Source organism: Polypterus senegalus, chromosome 3 (genome assembly GCF_016835505.1).
Source record: "Polypterus senegalus isolate Bchr_013 chromosome 3, ASM1683550v1, whole genome shotgun sequence".
NCBI classification, from domain to species: Eukaryota; Metazoa; Chordata; class Cladistia; order Polypteriformes; family Polypteridae; genus Polypterus; species Polypterus senegalus.
Window position 1 is genome coordinate 176,013,358 of NC_053156.1, and position 21,913 is coordinate 176,035,270.

Here is a 21,913-nt window from a genome sequence, read left to right on the forward strand (position 1 = left end):
ATGGACTTGTCCTTCCAAGACTCTGCAGTTTTCCCATTGCCTAATAACTGATCTTATTTTTTAAATATTTTCCCTATTAGCCTATGCTAATTGAATCATATTTCCTAGTGCCCACAGTATAAATGCGTGGTAGCTATAGACAGGAGAAGTCTCCTCCAGATATAGCTATCACAGTAATAAATGCATGTTACAATGGAGTTCTCTCCACAAAAAAATCAAATTTAAAAAAAAAAAAGTAGAGAGTCCAGTTGTGGGTGTAATTATTCATTTGACTCTGAAAATACTAAACAAAATCATTTGTAGGTCAGGGCTTTAGGTAAAGCCAGAAGGCTCCTCTATCTAGTTTCTTCCTTTGTAGGTCAGAAGTTGCAAAATCAAACCATGAGCCGCGAATCACCCAAGAGAGCACTGACCTCTGAAATAAACTGTTATGACCATGAGTCGGCTCTCAGCCCACTTATCCTAGTGCTTTGTTTTCATAGTATATCAATTGGTGAGCAACCACTACTTATTTCATTAATATAAATACTGGTACTTCTTGTTTAATGCACTTTTTGTTTCAGTATGCCATCCTAATATACTAATTAACAGTAATAATGCATTTTAGGAAAACTGTTTAAAATAATGTCAAAATATTTTTATTTCTAAATTATTTTTTTTTAACTATGCTGAATCTTGTTATTAGCTCAGCTAGTGTTTATTTAAAATTGTGCAAGTGGCAGCAATAGTTGTGGATGGCAATGGAGGCACAAGTAGTATTTCTGTCACTGTACACTGTTCAGCCAAGATGGATTGAATTAGAAAGTCGTGTTCAAAAAGGCTGTTGTTGCATTTGATTAGAACTTGAAAACACTCTATCATTTCCTTTTTAAGCACTGTATATGAATTGAAGTGAGACAGTAAAATGGAAATATTCAAAATACAGACTTGTTTATGGAGGTAAATGGGACATAGACGATTGAAATTAATTTTAAATTTTTAGGTGATGAGAAACTCACTATGTTTAGAATATGAAATTACCATCCTGTGAGTTACAATGTATAAAGCAGAATATCTTTAGCTTACTGGGATAGTGTTTGTTCATTTAATCACTTAGGATTTCCCATATCTCTGTCACTATCATATGGCACGTGGCTAAGATTGAAGAGTGATTTTGGATTGAAAGTATTTTTGTGGCATATTGTGTTCTAAAGTGAAAAAATTATAATTTAAATTGTACAAAATAATGTTTCTTTTTTTAGAATACAATGTAATCATTTAATCCAAGCTGTGTCAAGCAGGGAGCTTTATCTTCACACACAGACCAAGTTCATGGCTGAAAATAAATCTGTGGAAAGGGCGCTTAAACACAGTTGCACCCCAAAGCTAACAGTGACAAAACAACCAACACTAATAATAATTGTGTATGTAGGTTGTATTATAGAATCATTCTGTTTATCCACAATCATTCACTCCTAGGAGATTCACGTTTAAAGCAGACAGAACTGAATGCATCATACAGCTGAGGTGTTTCCAGGGTTTGGCTTTATCTTCTCTAGACAGAAGACCAGAGCCTGCACAAGTTTGGAAGGCTGCTATTGATAAGTCCTAAATGTAAAGAATTACTATTATTATGGTTGAGCAGATCAGCAGCTGTGGTCCTATATTACATCTGTGGAGCAGCAGTTTTGGCCTCCCAAATTACAGGGTATGCTAACACTTTAATTTTTGTTCAATAAATAATTCAGTTTGTTGGAGTTTTTCAGAGATCTCCTGGCAGATCACAAGAAATAATTTTATCACAGACTTTTCTCATAATGATGAAAGCAAAAGTGAGAATGTATATTAAAAAAGAAAATCAAGGACTGAAACAATAATAATTAGTAGAAATAAAATATAAGTATTGTATGTAAAAGAGTAATGTTTCATGAAAATGATATTTATAAGAATTGAAAGCTATTTAGAAATACAGGCCATTGTGACATATTCAATTATTGCTCTTAACTGCTGCCTACATGTATGTGTACAGTATATTAGGGTCTAACTCAAATGAGAAAGGTAAGTATTCCTCATGAAATATTTTTTTTAATAATTGGACATTCAAGATTTGATCTTTATTTAAATTTTATATATTGGTAATGTTGATATAATAAAATGACATGGCACATTTACATTTTTAGTTCAATGTTTAAATAAACATAAATGCAAATTTTTCTTATGGAAAAAGTAAGTGTACTGCTATCCCTACATTTATGCCCAAAATTAGATTTGGGTGCACCAAATAAGGTAATGATTAGAAAGTGATTAGAGAGGATCTTAAATGAACCTGTCTCTTAAACCTCTGATATTTAGTTTGGTGTACTTTGTTGTTCAAATGTGTGTTATCACCATGCCTAAATTGAAAGAGCTCTCTGTGGCCTTTAAAAGAGGGTTATGCAAGTAGATACCTATAAATCGGGATTGAATTTAAAAGATCTCCAAACACTTGGATGTCAATGATTCTTCTGTCTAGAAGATTATTGACAAGTGGAATTTCAAACAACTGCCAGCTTCTTCAGGTCAGGCCAACCCAGCAAATTCAGCCTGAGAACAGAACGCAACATGATGAAAGATAGAACCCTAGAATTGCTTCATTAGACCAGTGTTTAGTTCTTGCCATTGTTGAGTCTACCATTAGAAAGAGGATGCACAAATTAGATCTATATGGGAGGTCTGCCAGTGGTAAACATTGATGTTCTTACATCCAGGTAAGACTGAAGTTTGCCATTGAACACCTAACCAAAGACTAGATCTTCTGAAACAATGAGATCTGAACAGAAGAGGCAAATTTGCTGTTTTTGTTTTTTGCCAAAAACACCATTTGACCAGAAGATCCTGATACCAACTGTAAAGCTTGGTAATTGGGCAGCTGACCATCATATAATCCAATTTGAATTCTTTGTTGTAAAAGAGAGTGTTTGAGGAGGATGATGTGAGACCACATGTCAGAAGGTTGATGCACATCAGCAAGTGGATGTTGCAAGATGACAATGACCATAAACGTACTAGTAAATCCAACATTTAGCAGGAATTGGCTGAAAAGAAAGAATGGCCATGTCAAAGTCTGAATATCAATCCCATCAAGATGGTGTGGGGAGATTTGAAATAGGCTCTTTGTGCGAGACACTTCTCAGACATTGCCTAGTCAAAAGAATTCTGCATGAATCAGTGGGACAAACTTTCTTCCAGTGATGTCAGAGGATAGTAGAAAATACTTGGTTATTTCTGCCAAAAGTGGCATTATCATTGAATAAATTGGGGGAAAAAAATCTAAATTCCTTAACATCACCATTATCTAAATATACTGTTTAAATGATGAACAAATCCTGATTATGTTCACATATGTTGGAAAAGAAAAAAAATTGATTTGATTTGATCTTTCATGTGACTGTACTCAAACTCTTCTCATTCAATCCTATAATAGATGTTCAGCCGATTCAGGTATAGATGAAGTTTAAATCACATTAGAGATGCAGCTTGTAAAAGCACTTCACAGCTTGGTGAAGTAGGTGCAGAATATTACTTGCAGTCAGCTGTGTGATGTTCCAAACATATAGTAATACATACTGCTTTAAAAGGCAAAGAGTACTGTTAAAGACCTCTGCTACCCTGCTCAGTCACTTCTCTCAGTTCTCCCTTCTGACAAGCAGTAAAGGCCATTCACATTTTCTGTTCACAGGTTATTGAACAGCTAGTTATTGTAACAATTACACTGCATTTTCTTGTATAAACCTTTGTCATTGCAAGCTATAGCGACTGTATTAGTGATAAAGAATGAACATTCCTGTAAATGGTTTTACATTTGAAAATACATATTTAATCTTTTTTGACATTTTATATAATTGTAAAAAACTATAATAAAATTAACATCAACTTTGCTTTTGTTTTCTTTTTTTCTCACAATTTTCTTTACCCCAGATTTGCATCTTAAGATTGATCCAAGTTGTGAGATCTGTTGAGAAAATCGAAAAGATTCTGCATTCTCAAGCATCCAAAGAAACATCGTCTCTGGAAATAAATAGGTAGATGTTTTTTTTGTTTTAATTATTTTAAAGTTTTTTCCATATTTAAAACCACAGTACCTGATTATTATAAATGATTGTATTGTCTAAATGGAAAATATCAGTGTTTTTTAAATAAATTGTGTAAGTAATGAATGGAAAAGAAAATGGGGAAATATAATTCCTGATACAAAATTAGCTGTAGTGTCATGCAAATATATGAAGCAAGTAATAATTCGTCTTAAGTTTTTAAAATTCTTGTAGTGATGCATGTGTAGTGATTAAATTGCTTGCTGTAAGACATCTTATTGGAAATTTCTTTAAATAAGGTTAGAAAAGGAGTTTTCTGTCCATGATAGATTGCAGGTGCATCTGGGTGTTTCCATTTAGATGTCCACCACAGCCTAGCAGCATTTGTATCTAGCAGAAAGTCTCTTTTCTGGTTCAGATTAGTTGCTGTAAAAAAAAAAGTGAAGTCAAGTTAAGAGTGAGGATACACAGGAAATGGCAGACTTTATTTCAGAACAAGAATACCACTGTGCAGCTTCAGAATATATTCAATTAAGTGCTGATATTGTCTTTGGGATTAATGTGACAGAGAATCTATCATTATTGTTTGAATATATGATTATTTTAATTGTGAGCATTTGAATCCTGATTCGTGGTTAATAAGATAGACCTGTTCAAGTTGTGTTGTGTGGTTTTTTTTTTTTGTTTTATAAAGGCAAAAGTCAATTTGAAAATTTAAAACAAATAATTATGTGGTAACCAGAAATTTGGAGAATTGCCTTTGCATTGCTGTTCAAGCCATGTTTTGATACCAAGGTTGTAAAGCACTGCCTTAGACAGTCCAATTGCCTAATTTCAGTTTACAAGCACAGACTATGCAGAGCCAGTAAAAACTGTTTTGATTTTGTTAACTGTAATTTTTTTAATGATTCCTAGTTTGGAAGAGTATTAAACAATCATAGCTGAATTTATCCAAAAATGTGTTTGTGTATGTAAGCAATGCATGTGTTTACTTATAAGCAACCATATATCACTAGTGTCATCTGTAAGTTGAGGACCTTTATTAATGCATTTTAGCTTGTCAATACTAAAGAATACAGGAAGTGCGGGTACAATTTCCTGAATAAATTCAAGTTTATAAGAGTCAGAACCAGCATATACCCCCTTGTAACTTTTCAGATTTTATTGTTCAGCATCATTGATTCATAGTGAATTTGATTTCTTTTTGAAACTGATCAACAGAAAAAAAGTGAAAAGAGATCTCTGCAAAGTGGTATAAATGAATTCCAAATATAAAACACAAAATAATAAATTGCAAAAGCATTCGCCCCATTAATGTTACACACCTAAATCATCAGTGGTATAGCCAGTTTTTTTCAGAAGTCAGATTAGTTCAGTGTAGATCTTCTGTCTGTGGGCAATGAGTTTTGGCTGATTGTATTACAAATACACCTGTGTCTAGAAGGTACAGCTTCTTGTCAGTGAGCATTGCAGCCTTACCTATAGTACATAGTGAAGACAAAAGAACATTCTAAGCAACTTCATGAAAGGTGGTTGAAAAGCAGTCGGGCGATGGAAGAAAATAATCCAAGTTACTGAATTACCCTTGAAGCCCAGTTAAAGCAGTCAATAAGAGATGAAGAGTGGTGCATCTATAAATCTGCCTAGAGCATATTGTCACAAAAGCTGAGTGAAACTAGCAAGAGACCAATGATAACTGTGAAGGAGTTACAAGCTACAATGTTTAAGCTTGGCTTCATCAGCCACAGCTTTATAAAGGAGTGGCAAAAAAACTAAACCACTATAAAAAAAAAAATAATAATAATAATAATAAAATGAATGCACATGACATCTTTTTTTAGAGTTTTCATAAAGACACATAGGAGATGGTGAATTCAGTTATAAGATGTCTCTATGGTCTAAGACCAAAATTGAACTTTTTGGTCATCTAACCAGTAGACCTTTAAGGCTTGAGAGGGCAGAATGAAACATTAATGCCACAAAATACGATGAAATCCTGGAGAAAAACCTAATTCAATCTGCCAGAAGCCTGCTGCTTGGCAGAAAATACAGTATGTATTCCAGCAAGACAACAGCCCCAAGCATAAAGCGAAAACCACACAGAAATGATTTATAATCGATGTTAATATTCTGGAGTAGTCCACTCAGAGTTCAGACCTCAAACCTATTGAGAATTTGTTGCTGGGCTTGGAAAAACACTGTTCAGTCACATTTCCCATGCAGCCTGCAAGAGCTTGAGCAGTTTTACAAGGGGAAAAATTGCTGTGCCCAGATGTGCAATGCTGATAGAGACCAATCCACACTGAGACATGGCTGTAACTGCATTCTAATGTGCCTCTACTAAATACTGACTTGATGGGAATAAATTTGTGTGCAATCAATGCATTTTGTGTTTTATATTTGTAATTAAAGGCTGTAAAGCTCTGTGGTCATGAAGTGGTTAATGAGGAAATTGTCTAACTGGTAAAGGTTGTTTAGTGCTCCTGCACTCACTGGAGATGTGAGTAAGTGAGAGACTGGAAATTTCGAAGGATGAGAAACCGACATAAAAGTTTGATTGGGTATTCAGACCAGTGCTGTGGGGGAAGTCCAATGGGGAACGGCACACCCAGGGAGATCAACAGTGCTGAACAGTTGGAGCGTAAGAGATGATGGGCTCTCAGAGGTCTACAGATTTGGGAGCCAGACTTTGTGTTGCTCCTGACAGATGGCAAAGGATGATGGTTGGTTCAGGAGTCAAGAGAAGGCTGACTGCAGTTGACTGGAGTCTCACCCTGCTGAATAAACCCTTGTGAGTGAGCAGGGGGAGACAAGTGATGAAGCACTGGGTTGTAATGAATGAAGATGATCCTGTTTGTTGTTTTATTCCTAGTAAAGGTAGTCCCCAAGTTACGAATATACGACTTACGGACGGGGCCACAGCTGCTCCTTCATCTGTCTGGTGGACAGGGCGCGAGGCTCCTCAGTAACTGCCGCTCTGTCATCTTGGCCTGGAAACACTGCAAGCGGGTGGCTGGAGGCGATTTGCTGCTCAGCGCAGTGTAGTGTCCCTCGAGTGGCTCCAGTTGATGAATGGGGCAGTAGGATCCGCACCCCATTCATTCTCATTGTGTGGCTGGGTGAACAGCAAGTGGTGACCCAGGATCCATAGTTGCTGGGGCCACAGCTACCGCTCGTGCGTAGGACGGAGGCTTGATGGGGTCGTTCGCTGCCTGTCCAGCATGCTGCTGCAGCTGCTGCTCCTGACCGCCCCATTCGTTCTTGGTGGGTGACCGGGGCTGAGCGAAGGCCATTGAGGGTGAATGGGGTGGTGGGGGGCAGCATTGTATAGTGTGCCTCGGGTGGCTGCCTGTTGAATGGGGGCAGTGGTGAGCAATTCACTACCCGCCTTTGGCAGCAACCAGTTCGTTCTTGGTGGGCAGACGCTGCAGGCAGCATACTGTTTGCTAGTGGAGGTGACTTTGTGGTGGGAAAATGATGAATCGCCCCTCGCTGCCCCCATTCATTCTCAATAGCAAGCCTGCTTGTACTGTTACGTACATAGCAGGAAGTTGTCTCTCACCAGTACATCAGATGTGCTGATGAGGGTGCCTTTCTGCTGCAATAGCGTGAACAGTGCTATGCAGAAGAGCTCATCTTAACCTTTTGTCTTCACCCTTAAACAATTTCTCTGAAACACAAATCTGATGCAAGTGCTGATGATACAGTAAAGAAGAGAAAAACAATCACCATGGAAAATAAAGTAGAAATAATAAAAAGGTCAGAGAGCGGTGAAACTCCATCATTCATTGGCAGAGCACTTGGTTATAGTCGGTCAACAATAGCATTTATTAAAATAATGTTCCTGTTCCGACTTACTTACAAATTCAACTTAAGAACAAACCTACAGTCCCTATCTCAGTATGTAACCTGGGGACTGCCTGTATTAACTATATGGATGGGTTATTTGTTTCTGGGTTTATCTTGTACACTTCACTGTTTTTATTGATTTATTTATTTATGAAAGAATTGCACTGCAACATATTTATTTATTGGCCATTCTTATTTGAATAAATACTGCATTAAGCAATTTTGGATGAACCAATCTTGTTTGTGTCCTTATTGCCCTAGTCACTCTTTTCACGATTGTTGATGCCCGGGTTCAAGGAGTAGAGTATGCCAGGTGTAGGCAATCCGGGCATCATAGTGTCTGAATACTATAATTATAAATCGGGTCTGATACAAATTAAATGTGGAAAGTTTGAATACAGTATTTCTCTTTAAATATAAATGTTGTGCTTAGCATGCTGTTGCATACATACGTTCTGCCTCATCAATGCGTGTAGTATGCAGTGACCTCATTTTTCCCCTAAATATCTAAGCAAAAATATGAGTATTCTTTAGACCAGGGTATTCAATTAAAAGTCACTGAGGTCCAGTTATTAAATTTCGTCCAAGTAGAAGGTCCGAACCAAACTCCATCTTGTGTCTTGTAGTAGCCTTCCCTTATAGCAAATAAATTCCAAGGCCTTTTAGATTAAAGAACAGAAACATAATAAAATAAATTTTAAAAAGTGCAAACAGAGTGGAATAACTCCTTTTCTCTTAAATTAAAGAGGTCCCAACCTGAAGAATTGAAGGCCTACACTTCAAGTAAAAAGTCAACTCAGAAAACAATAACTAAAAAGTGCAAACATAGCATTAACTTAACATTTTCTCTTCTTTGTTCTTAAAATGGAGATCCCAGCCTAAAAACAATTGAGGGCTTACTTTTCAAGGAAAAGAAAAATATTTCTGACTTTATTGTTGCTGTTGTAGCTGACATCGGGATTTGTTTGATTTTTTAGCATCTCGTCATTTTGTTTTCCCTCAAATAATGTCTCAACAGCGGCGTTTAAGCACTCCTTCACAACTGTCCCATCACTAAAAGTTTTTATGTTGCCCCAAAATACACGCTACTTTTAAGGAACATTCGTTTGCACGTTGCTGGGTTGTAAATGTATGTGTGATGAGTCGGGTAGATCTGTCATACTGGGTTTGCAGTTCGGTTATTTGCGTGCCCTCAGCTCGGACTTCAGGGGATAACTTTGCTCAAAAGAGCTGTGCTTTGTTTAGTAGTGGCGCTTCACGTTGCCGCTTTTAATTAATGCCACGTTTTCGGAGCATATGAGGCACACCGGTTTTGAACTGCTCGCCGGAAGAATGAACATATATTTCTCCGTCCATTCATCTTTAAAACAACGATTTTCATCATCTACTTTCCGCCTTTTGGAGCAAGCCATGTTGTCTCTTAACTTAACCCTCTTCCTCTCTGCTGTTGTAAACTAACGATTTTATTGGCTCAACTGGTGAAGCTATTGTCATATTAACTGGAGTAGCAGCGCCTGCTATCAATTGCCACGACCGTCCAAAATAATGCTCCATGAAAATTATTTAATGTCGTGAATTTACCAGACTGGTCACGGTCGGACAGAACCACCACTCGGTCGGATCTGGACGAGTCCGCCATTTGGTGATGCCTGCTTTAGAATGTGGATTTTCATTAGTGTTTTACAACAACTTTTATTTCTATATCACATTTTCATACAAATTAAATAGCTCAAAGTGATTTACAAGATGTCAAGGAAGTACTTACATAGAAAAATAAACAAAATGATATAACAAAAATGATAAATAAGCAGTATACAAAATAAATAATTCACACATACTATATCTATAAATCTCTAAATAAGATCTATATTTATATTTAAGATATATAATAAGATCTATAAATAAGAGACTCCCTAAATTATATAGAATTGTTTTTAAGTCTCTAAATGACAGTCTGATGTTAAGGTCAGTTTGCCAGGGTGGACAGAGGGAAAAAAAGCTCTACATAAACTGGAAACAAAAACAATCTGCAGCCCAAAAAGACACCCCAGACCCCACTAGGCATTCTGACTAACAGAAATTGTCTACGTATTGTTTTTAAAGGCTTTGCCTTAGTGGGTTTTTTGGCAGGTTGGGGTATCTGGTTTCATTCAGACATCAGGCTGTGCGGGACTTTGATAAAATGGTGGTGAGGAGCCAGTAAAGAAAACTGAAAATTTTAAAGATTAATAAAGATTTTTGGTTCATTGAAGAGTATGATAATCAACAACAACAACATTTATTTATATAGCACATTTTCATACAAATAATATAGCTCAAAGTGCTTTACATGATGAAGAAAAAGAAGAAAGACAAAGAAACAATTAAAAAAAGACAAAATTCATTAACATAGAATAAAAGTAAGGTCCGATGGCCAGGGAGGACAGAAAAAACAAAAAAACTCCAAACAGCTGGAGAAAAATAAAATCTGCAGGGGTTCCAGACCATGAGACCACCCAGCCCCCTCTGGGCATTCTACCCAACATAAATGATCAGTCCTCATTGTATTTAGGGTTCTCGTGGAAGGACTTGATGATGATGGTCATGTGGACTTCTGGCCTTTAATCCATCAATGTAGGAACAACATGGTGCTTTGATTAGGTGGTGCTGGCGCAGGTTACCACCACAGAAAACCAGGAAAAGAACAGAAGAGTAGGGGTTAGTACGGATTTTGGAGCCACCATAAATAGTAATGATAATTAATTGAATATACAGTGGTGTGAAAAACTATTTGCCCCCTTCCTGATTTCTTATTCTTTTGCATGTTTGTCACACAAAATGTTTCTGATCATCAAACACATTTAACCATTAGTCAAATATAACTGCAAATTGCTGCTAATTGTGGCCCAACCAGTTATTAGGTTCAGGGGGCAATTACTTTTTCACACAGGACCATGTAGGTTTGGATTTTTTTTCTCCTTAAATAATAAAAACCATCATTTAAAAACTGCATTTTGTGTTTACTTGTGTTATATTTGACAAATGGTTAAATGTGTTTGATGATCAGAAACATTTTGTGTGACAAACATGCAAAAGAATAAGAAATCAGGAAGGGGGCAAATAGTTTTTCACACCAATGTATAGAGCATCAGGATTAAACTAAAATGAAGTTATGAGAATGCCATGTTAAAGTAGTGTGTTTTTAGCATTTTTTTTTTAAAGTGCTCCACTGTATTAGCCTGGCAAATTCCTATTGGCAGGCTATTCCAGATTTTAGGTGCATAACAGCAGAAGGCTGCCTCACCGCTTCTTTTAAGTTTAGCTCTTGGAATTCTAAGCAGACTCTCATTTGAAGATCTAGGGTTACGAATTGGAATATAAAGTGTCAGACATTCCTATATATAAGATAGAGCGAGATTATTTAAGGCTTTGTAAACCATAAACAGTATATTAAAATCAATTCTGAATGACACAGGTAACCAGTGTAGTGACATCAAAACTGGAGAAATGTGCTCGGATTTTCTTTTCCTATGTTAGGATTCTAGCAGCTACATTCTGCACTAGTTGCAAACGATTTATGTCTATTTTGGGTAGTCCTGAGAGGAGTGCGTTACAGTAATCTAGTCGACTGAAAACAAAAGCGTGAACTAATTTCTCAGCATCTTTCAATGATATAAGAGGTCTAACTTTTGCTATATTTCTTAACTGAAAAAATGCTGTCCTAGTGATCTGATTAATATTCGATTTTAAAATTCGGGTCACAGTCAACAGTTCCCCCTAAATTCTTTTCCTCCGTCTTGACTTTTAATCCTAATGCATCAAGTTTATTTCTAATAACTTCATTATATCCATTATTGCTAATCACTAAAATTTCTGTTTTCTCTTTATTTAGCTTGAGAAAATTACTATTCATCCATTTAGAAACACAAGTAAGACATTGTGTTCGTGAAACAACAGAGTTGAGGTCATCCGGGGCTATTGACAAATACAGCTGCATGTCATCAGCATAGCTGTGGTAGCTCACGTTGTGCCCTGAGATAATCTGACCTAACGGAAGCATGTAAATCGAAAAGCGCAGCGCACCCAGGATAGAGTCTTGTGGAACACCATATAGAATATTATGTGTCTTTGAGTTATAATTACCACAACTAACAAAGAATTTTCTACCTGCCAGGTAGGATTCAAACCAATTTCAGACTATGCCAGAGAGGCCCACCCATTGACTAAAGCGATTTCTAAGAATATTGCGATCAGTGGTATCAAATGCGGCACTCAGATCTAAGAGGATGAGAACAGATAAATGGCCTCTTTTTGGGTTTACCCGCAAGTCATTTACTACTTTAACGAGTGCATTTTCTGTGCTGTGATTTGTTCTAAAACCTGACTGAAACTTATCAAGAATAGCATGCTTAGTGAGGTGGTCATTTAATTGCAAAATGACTGCCTTCTCTAGAATTTTACTTAAGAAAGGCAGGTTAGAAATGGGTCTAAAATTTTCAAGAGCAGAGGGGTCAAGATTATTTTTCTTGAGCAGGGGTTTAACTGTCTTAAGACAGTCTGGGAAGACCCCCGTATCTAATGACGAGTTTACTATGTCAAGAATACTATCAATTAGCACGCCTGATACTTCTTTGAAAAAACTTGTTGGTATTGGGTCAAGGACACAGGTGGAGGGTCTCAGTTGAGAAATGATTTTATATAAAGCCTTATCTAGATTATTAAGGGCAGAACTAAAATGCAGCTGTGAAAAAAAATTAAAGTGGGTTTTTAGGAAATTTTAAAAATATATGCAATGAGTTGTTAACATTTAGAATGAATTCAATAATTGTTTTTTGCATTTCAAACTTTTTTTAATTGTGTGTTATATATCTTTTTGTAGTCCTAACCTTGCTGGACAGATTTTAGAAAGGATTGCAACAGAATTTAATCAACTTCAGTTTCATGCTGTTCATAGTAAAGGCATGCCACTTCTGGATAAAATGAGGCCAGTAAGTAGGGTTCCTTTTAAACCGTTTTCTATTAACTTTGTGTGTTATTCATCATGTTTTTGATCTGAGATACTTTCTCTGATTCAGTCATTTTATAAAATTTCATTTGATCTTGCTCAGAGGTAAGCACAACTAATCACACAAATCTTTCATCTTATAATATTAGAGAATAATAGCACATTTGCACAATGGTCAGTGCTGCTGGTTCACACATTCTATGGAGATTGAATTAAGTTATTCTGGTTTTCCTCCCATATTCCAAATGCAAGCTATTTAAGTTTATTGGGGACTGTAGATTGGCCCTAATTAAGGAACATTTGGTGTGAGAATAAATTTGCCTTGAGTTTGAGTTGCAAACAGAACCTGCCCAATTGTACTCAATTGCCACCTACCTCTATGCCAGAAAAAATATTGATCAGTCTTGAGAACTCAGACTGGATTTCTGCAATATATAAAACCATTTTATAGTCCCTCCCTTTCAAATATCCAAGAGGACAGTGGGAAAAGAATCTCTCACTTAATATCGTAGAAAAGGAGTGGAAGGTAGCAATGCAGAGAATCCACAGCTCAAAATTATATATCGAGCATATCTGTCTCGCTTAAAATTGTCTAAAATGTTTCCAGGGTAAGATACAACCTGCGAACGTTGCAATCAAGTTACAGCCTCACTAGGCCACATGTTCTGGACTGGCTCCAAATTAACATCATTCTGGACCAAAATTTTTAAATGCCTATCAGACAGCCTTGGTGTCACAATCCCTCCTAAGCCATTAACAGCTGTGTTTGGTGTACTTCCAGATGGGCTTAAAGTGGAGAAGGACAAACAAATTGTAATTGCCTTTATTACACTATTGGTATGTTGGTCAATTGGAAGAGTTTCCTATATATCTCAAAGTTGGACTCTCTTGGTTAATTGATGAATCTAAAGTAGCATGATTTAATTGTAGTTCTGTCATGAGTGTGTTCTTCCCTATACTAATGTCCTTTTCAGTGTTTGCCTCTTATATGCTTTCTGTTTTCACAGAGAATAGCTAGCATTACTGCTATGCTTCAGCAATCCCTGGAAGAACTACTTTTAAAAGGATTGCAAACAGCAAATGTGGATATTGTGCGACACTGTTTACGAACATATGCAACAATTGATAAAACACGTGATGCAGAGGCTCTAGTTGGCCAAGTACTTGTCAAGCCTTATGTAGATGAGGTAAGGTATTGATCATTTATATGCAATGGTTTGTATCTAAAACCAATGATATAGGGGTGTATTTGTGTGCTTCAAAACAAGGTATCCCAACAGAATTCAGTTGTCAAACACAGTTAGTGTAAACATATAAGAAGATGACATAATTTAGAGTATCTGACAACCGTACATCCAGAAATGTTGAGAAAAAAATCTATGCTTAAATCTGAATCCCACAGTATATTGTGTACAGTATAGTGTATTGCAGTGTATTGCTTATTTCTAGCTAGTGAAGACAACTGTTCTTTCTTTCGTTTAGTAACAATATGACAAAATAGACTTCAGTTGGGTCCAACACTGAACAAACCGCAAACATCAAACGCCCATGTAAAACATTTATTTGTCACCAAATCCATATGTCAGATATCAAGTTGTATGCTTAGAACATGTGAAGTCCTAGTATTTTTGGTAAAATATTGTTAAATAAACCATTTTTGGAAAATTCTCTTGTGTGTATCTGGGACATTAAATTTGAACTGAAGACCTACCTTTCCTCTTATTCACAGGAGTATTTTGGGCTTTAGAGAATTAAGCTATGTGAAATGAAGAATAGAATGTTACTGCAAAGACTTATAATAGATTATTGATTACTGTAATGTATTTGTGTATTTTTTGTGGTTTTTATAGGTGGTAGTTGAACAATATGTTCAATCCCACCCTAATGGACTTCAAATAATGTATGGAAGGCTGCTGGAGTTTGTTCCACATCATTGTCGTCTGCTTCGTGAAGTAACAAGTGGAGCAATTGCAAGGTATGCATTGTTTGTTTTAAACTCCTTTTTTGCTTTCTAAATTCATATTCTAACCTCCCCTGAATAACTCTTATCACTGCTAGTCCTATGCCAGATTTCATTGATATGATATTAATGTTATTCATCTCTTTTCCACCCATTTATTCCTTGACTGATTCAACAGTAGTGTACTTTCATTTGTTATATCTGTTATACTCTGTTAGCCTTGAAGATTCTACCCATAATTTCATTAGTTTATCTTATTCTGCTGTTTTTCAAACCACCTTGCAATTTTGTTTGCTTTTTTGAAAAATGAAACCGAAGTAGATTCATTGTAATAGTGAAGTGTTTTTTCTAACAACTCATTTATAAAATGTTGCATTAAAAATTACGTGAAATTTATTGACATGAACACATAGGCTAGACTGCAGAAACACATTGATTAGAGAATATGTATAAATACATTTCAAATGCAGTCCATATTATAAGAGCATTTCAGCTCCAGCAGACCTCCATGTGTTAGGGTATAGTGGGTTGGAAAATGACAGATGCATACACTGTGTTAGAAGTACTTGTCAACACTCTGTATTTCTTTGTCAAATTTATTTTAACACTTTTTAGATAGATAGATCTAATTTCCTGGATTAGTAATTATAAAAATGTGTAAAGTTCACAACCATCTTACTTTTTAGTGTGGCTATTCGGAGACCAGTATTGATCAGCTTCAGTTCAGTTTGAGTAATGATCATTCATTGATGTCAATGTCAATAAATGTTAGTATAGTTGCCTCATTAGGGTTCATGTGAACAAAACAATGTCATACTTAAATAAAAGATGTTTATTGAAGTCTTTAATTTACCATTACCTATACCACATGAAATGTCACTTTCCTTATGAATATTGAGTTTTTAGTGAAATACCCTAAAATAGGAAGTGCAGACTCAATGCCAACATCGAGCCATTTTCAGATGTTTCTGTTTTTCTCTATTTTCTACTATTTTTTTCATCATTTTTACGCATTGTTTTGTTATCTGCACTTGTCTTTGCTCTTAAATATTCAGATTTTATTGTAATAAAAAATGTTACTTTTCTCTTGTTTTCTAATGCTTTCATTTCTGCAACAATTTTCTTTTTTGTAGTGACAGAGCAGATACTGTACCAGGCTATGACTTTTTGGTCAATTCTGTTTGGCCAGAGATGGTACGAGGCATTGAAGAGAAACTGCCATCAATCTTTAACCCTGGCAACCCAGATGCATTCCATGAGGTGATTTACCTAAAGTTTTTACTAGCTTGATCCCTAACTTGGGCTTTATTAAACAGTCATTTGTTTTTAAAGTTGCATACATAGGGAATTTGAGAAATCTCTACTATAACACTTTAATATTCCTTAAGGATTTTAGTTTCCTGGAAATTTGTTATGTTGTGTATTTTGAGTATTTAGACAGTGAAGTTAGAATTAAGTGTACTCTGAACAGTGTATTCAGTCAATTGCTATGTACGGTGTATAAAAATAACAAAATATAACATTGTTTGAAATCCACCTACAAATAATTACAAATCTACTAAAGGGGTGTTTGCCTTTATTGTATTGAATGTGTTATGACCAGTTGTTCTTGGGAGTTCACTAATGTGTCCTCTGTGCATCCAACCTAGAAATACTCTATAAGTATGGAGTTTGTGAGAAAATTTGAACGCCAGTGTGGTTCTCAGGCCAGTGTAAGGAGGCTCAGAATGCACCAGTCTTACAAGAGCTTTCACAACAAATGGAATTTGCCAGTTTATTTCCAACTCAGGTTAGTTAATAGAATAAAATTTTAAGAATGTTATGAATCAAAAGAATGTTGATAATTCCTGAAAATATTGGTAGAAACAGTAAAAATTTTATGTTTTTATCTTCTAAAAAGAGAGAAAAGAGAAGACTATAAAATTAATATTTTGACTTTAAAAGATAATTTTAGTATTTTTTTTAAGCTGATGTTACTTTATATGTTTCTTACATTCATTTACCATTAACATATGTGTTATTAAGTGAAGCTGTATTTATAAAATGTAAAAAAGAAATTACTGCAGTGGCTTATACACTCACTGGCCACTTGGCCACTTTATTACGCTCACCTATTGGTAATGGGGGGGTCATGAGGTTGCTGGAAAGACGTGTGTGTGTGGTGCCCCCGATATCTTTGCAAAAGGATGAAGGTCCAAGTCTTTAGAGTCCTAGTGCTTCCTGTTTTCCTATGTGGTAGTGAGACACGGACACCATCCAGTGTCCTAAGACTAAGACTGGACTCCTTCGGTACGGTGTCTCTTTGGAGAATTCTTGGGTACCGCTGGTTTGACTTTTTTTGAAAGAGCTGTTCTTCTTGGTTACTGAATGAGGCACATTACCTGCATTGTGAGGGCGCGTCCACATCATTTGGCGTGATTCCCAGAGGGTGATCCAGCTTACAGGATTCTCATTGTTAAGGACCTGAGCACCTGGACCAGGCCAAGTGGACGCCCTCATAGGACCAGGCTGTGGAAGATTGATGGTCATTTTTAGGCAGTGGGACTGAACCGTGTGTCTGCCTGGGGGGTTGCCAACAAGGATCCCAAGCTGTTTCGTTGTGTAGTTGGTGCAGCAGCGTGCTGTACCAGTGCATGCTCTCCTATCAAACCTGACACTGAAGTGCAAACCAAGCATCAGAATGGGGAAGAAAGGCGATTTAAGTGAATTTGATTTTCTGAGTATGTATGTAATGGTATGTGGGATATTTTCTTGGCCCACATTGGGCCTTTAAGTATACCAATTGAGAATTGTTTAAATGCCACAGCCTACCTGAGTATTGTTGCTGACTATGTCCATCCCTTTATGACTGCACTGTAGCCCTCTTCTGATGACCACCTCCACCAGAATACCGCACCATGTCACAAAGCTCAAAACTGGTTTCTTGAACATGACAATTAGTTCACTGTGCTCAAATGGCCTTCACAGTCACCAGATCTCAATCCAACAGAGCATCTTTAGGATGTGGTTGAATGGGAGATACGCCATGGACAAACAGCTGACAAATCTGCAGCAGCTGTGTGTTGGTTTATGTCAATATGGACCAAAATCCCTGAGGAATGTTTCCAGCACCTAGCTGAATCTATGCATAAAAAATTACTGCAGTTCTGAAGGCGAAAGGGGCTCCAGCTCAGTACTAGTAAAGTGTACCTGATAAAGTAGCCAATGAATGTATTTGCAAGCAATGGAGCATCAGAAGAAACATAAACGAGTTTAACTAAACTAAAATTCAGATCTCTAACCATTAAGAGATATTAAATAGTTTTTTTTTTAAATATTTCAACAGATTTAAAGAAATTGCTGGAAATGTGGAGGCGGCTTTGTCAGATAATTTATGTGAAGCACCAGGTAATTTTTTTGTGTTTTTTGGTTTTTACATTAAAAAATGCAGACATGGCCAGTGTGTTCAGATAATCTTAAAGTGAGATAATAGCCAGTGTTGTTTGAGTTGAAGACCTCATTTCCATTAAGGCTGTAAAGGCATGTGGGATTTTTTTTTATTTTGTCATATAGAATCCAGTAAAATACTTAGTTTGGACAAATTTTTTTTTTCCCCTTCTGAAAAGTAACAGTCTCTACCTTCCTGTTCATGCAGCTGGAAGTGCTTATCGACTGTTGGCTACGCATGTTTTATGGAATAACCTGAGTAAATGCTGGTCTGAGAATATTTATTTGCCACTTTTGGCACATCGCTTCTGGAAGTTAACTTTACAACTGTTGTCAAGATATTCAAAGTTTCTAAGTGAGGTAAGATTCGTTTTTAAATTCCTTTAAGCACAAAGTCTATTAAGCAGTCATTTCTCAAATAAATTACTATGCAGTATCTTGCTATATAGCTGGCACATCTTGAAAATGTTAACTGTAACCAAATTATCATCTTATAAGTGTATCCCATAATGGAATGAAGGAGGTGTTTCCATGAAAAAGGATAAAACTCAAGTACCTAACATTTATTAAAAGATTTAGAAATCAATAAAAGAATACGGTAATGAAGGGTGCTGGTGCCTCAACAATGCCAGAGTACGGAGTTTGAATTCCAAAATGTTCTCACTCTGTTGACATGGGGTTTTCTTGAGGTGTGTCGGATTTCCTCCCATGTTCAGTACATAAATTGTCCCCAAGCAAGTGTTTCCAAGGTATTGGTCCCCTGCCCAAGTTTGGCTTCCACATTCTGCCCACTGCTGCTGCTGCAATACATAACAGCTCCCTTTAACACAGGATTAGATAGGCAAGGTCAAAAATGAATACATGAATGAAATGACTAATGTTGGTTATTGCTAAAGCATATCTAATTCAAAGCAGCTGGAATGTTTTGAAGATACAGTTAGTTGGTTTCTGCCATCAACTTTCGTAATTATCATCTCTATTCTTTCCAGCTTTGTTCCATGTTCCTCTATTATCAGTCACATATCATTCATACAATGCATACTATGTCTCAAACAGCTTTTATAAACTTTCCCTTTCAATGACAGACGTTTATTTAGAAGTCAGAATGGGAAACAGCTACTGGAGTTTCTTCCATGTTCCTTTTACCCTGGCTGTCACTGTTGTACCTGCACCTCCATCTGCATGTAGCATTTCACCTAGTTTACAGAACTTCTCTATCATATCCACAAACACTCTGTTGGCAATAACTAGATTTACACTTACTACATCGGCATTCTGTTCTTTTGTCACACGCTTTCTACAAAGTTTATATGTGCCACCTGCAGACTTCTCTCCTCATCATTATATCTTTCATGCATCTGACAGCCATTGTATTGGATTAAGTTTCTCCCAACAAATTTGCTACACATGCCCCAGTCTTCCACGTATCCGGTGCCATTGCCTTCAGCTGTTACCTTGGTATGTCCTGCATTTACTTTTAGCCCTTTTTAGATTTCTATACCAGATTTTCATTTCGGTGTCATGACTTTAAATACCGCTTTAGGTTTTGACATCAATAGGAGACCATCAACACAGAAGAGCTCCCATTTCTAACTTTAATTCACTTCTCTGGTCGCTGTCTTTGCCCACATTACAGAAAGCAGTGGAAATAATGGTGGTAGCCCTATTTTCACTTCAAAATTTTCACTGCCTCCATCTGCAAATCTGAGCACTGTTCACATGCTTCCTCATACATTGGCATCACAACAGACAATAACCAGTGGTCTTTACATAACCATTTTCAGTGTCCTTGTCACTACTTCTCTTGACACCCTGTCAGCTACTTTCAGTTTGCCAAATATTTTTCTGCATTTACCTGGTAAGAGAGGTTTCATACTGCATGCTGTTTATGTTGTCTTTCCCAGGCATGAAACCAAACTGCATTTGGCACACTTTCCCCTGATTCGTGATTCTTTCCCCTAGCTCTTTAACAACCTTCATTACCTCCTTCAAAAAGTTGATGACTCCACAACTGCAATGAATTATCCGTTTTTTTGTACACTGGAATAAGTATTTTTTTCTTTTTGGAATGCAAAGGAATTCTCCCTTCTCACCCATTCTTGTTGCACAGGTCTGTCAACCATTTAACTCTAGAACCTTCCTCTGCCTTCAGCATTTCTGATACTATTTCGGTTGGACCCACCACATTACTCATCTTCATCTTTTTGAGCAGTTTTTCTGCCTGCTCTTTCAAAACACACACACATCTGTCCTGTTTGCTCATATCACATATTATTCAATTCATATTTCTCATTTAAGCCATTTCTCCATATACTTTGTCCAGGTATCCTTAATCCAATTACTATCAATCACATTCTTTTATTGCATGCATCCTATTTTCTTTGTTTTTTCATTCTATTTTTTTTTAACTTGTTCTCCTCAATAAAAATTTGATTGCAGATCTAACTTGGCTGTTTATCACTGTTAATGGATAAGTTTGGTATGAGTTTTTTTTATTTTTCCATTGTCATGGTGTACATTAATTTGCCTGGCTAAATTTTATTCTGAACTGATGCATTTTATTTTGTAAGTTTAGAAAACACGTTGCCCGCATTCGCATTTTAAAATTGGGTCTAAATGGCACAAATGTAACAGTAAAATAAAAACCCTAAACGGTACTGAAAGCACCCATACTTCCAGCCAAGGATGTTCTTGAGTATGGATCAGCGTCACAAGATTGGCCAAAAGCTGAAAAACTGCGTATTTGTATCATTTCTGAGAAAAAAAAAAAAACATTTTTTTTGTGAGATTCCACCTTTTTAAAAAGAGTATAGCAACATTTTTAACTTGCATTTGTGAATCTTGCAAAAAAACCTTGTTCACAGATAATGGGTTTTGGAAGTGCCTGACCCATGCAGTGATTTCCACTACCGTGCCTGTTTTTTTATTCATATTTTTCATAACTTTGCAACGTTTTACACACCATTACATATAACAGAGTTATACACATAGTACATTTGTTGTTATGGATGTCTGTTTAGTAACTTTTAGGGACAGCTTCTATCCTCAGACTATAAACTACTGATGTAAGTTTGAATGGTCCTGTACTATTTGTCAGAAGAGAGGAGTGAAAAAAGAGACTGTCTGGAATGGTTGATGTCTTTAATAATCCTGTACTATAGATATTCTATGTCCAATGTTGAAGGCAAAGATAAATTTGTCCTTTCCGCTGAACAAACGGACCTTTGGAATCTTTGTATACAATTTTTTGTATTTTTTCTAGATTTATTAAATATTTATGCACCCTTCAGTATGTATGATCCTCATGTTTTTGTATTGTTTTACTACATTTTTTAACATGCAGACACCATCTGTATCTGTTGTTTTTCAGGTAAACCGAATACTGCATGCATTTATTGTAGAAAAAATAGTGCCTACAACGTGTTATAAAATATATTTGTAATATCTTTTAATTCTCATAAACACTTTTTAGAAAAATCAGAAGGCTTGTTTTCTGAAGTGAAATTCTTTTCCACATCAAAGAACATGTATTCAGAAAGTTTAAGTCTTTTGTTTTATGTTTGAACTCCATTTTAAAACACAAATACAGACATTGTATTTTATTTGTGAGAAAATAGGTTTGGCTTGAGAAATACAGCAGGTAAC

At 36.2% G+C, this 21,913-nt stretch overlaps 1 protein-coding gene across 1 annotated transcript in view; it reads left to right on the forward strand.

The window, feature by feature from the left end:
- The window catches only part of cog2 (component of oligomeric golgi complex 2), a 65,631-nt gene that overhangs the window by 7,708 nt on the left and 36,010 nt on the right, over positions 1-21,913 (forward strand). Inside the window, exons 3-10 of the mRNA XM_039749791.1 lie at positions 3,937-4,040; positions 12,757-12,865; positions 13,890-14,069; positions 14,733-14,857; positions 15,976-16,102; positions 16,492-16,631; positions 18,168-18,229; positions 18,477-18,628. Coding sequence (XP_039605725.1) covers positions 3,937-4,040; positions 12,757-12,865; positions 13,890-14,069; positions 14,733-14,857; positions 15,976-16,102; positions 16,492-16,631; positions 18,168-18,229; positions 18,477-18,628 — 999 coding nt within the window. The remainder of the gene's footprint in view (positions 1-3,936; positions 4,041-12,756; positions 12,866-13,889; positions 14,070-14,732; positions 14,858-15,975; positions 16,103-16,491; positions 16,632-18,167; positions 18,230-18,476; positions 18,629-21,913) is intronic.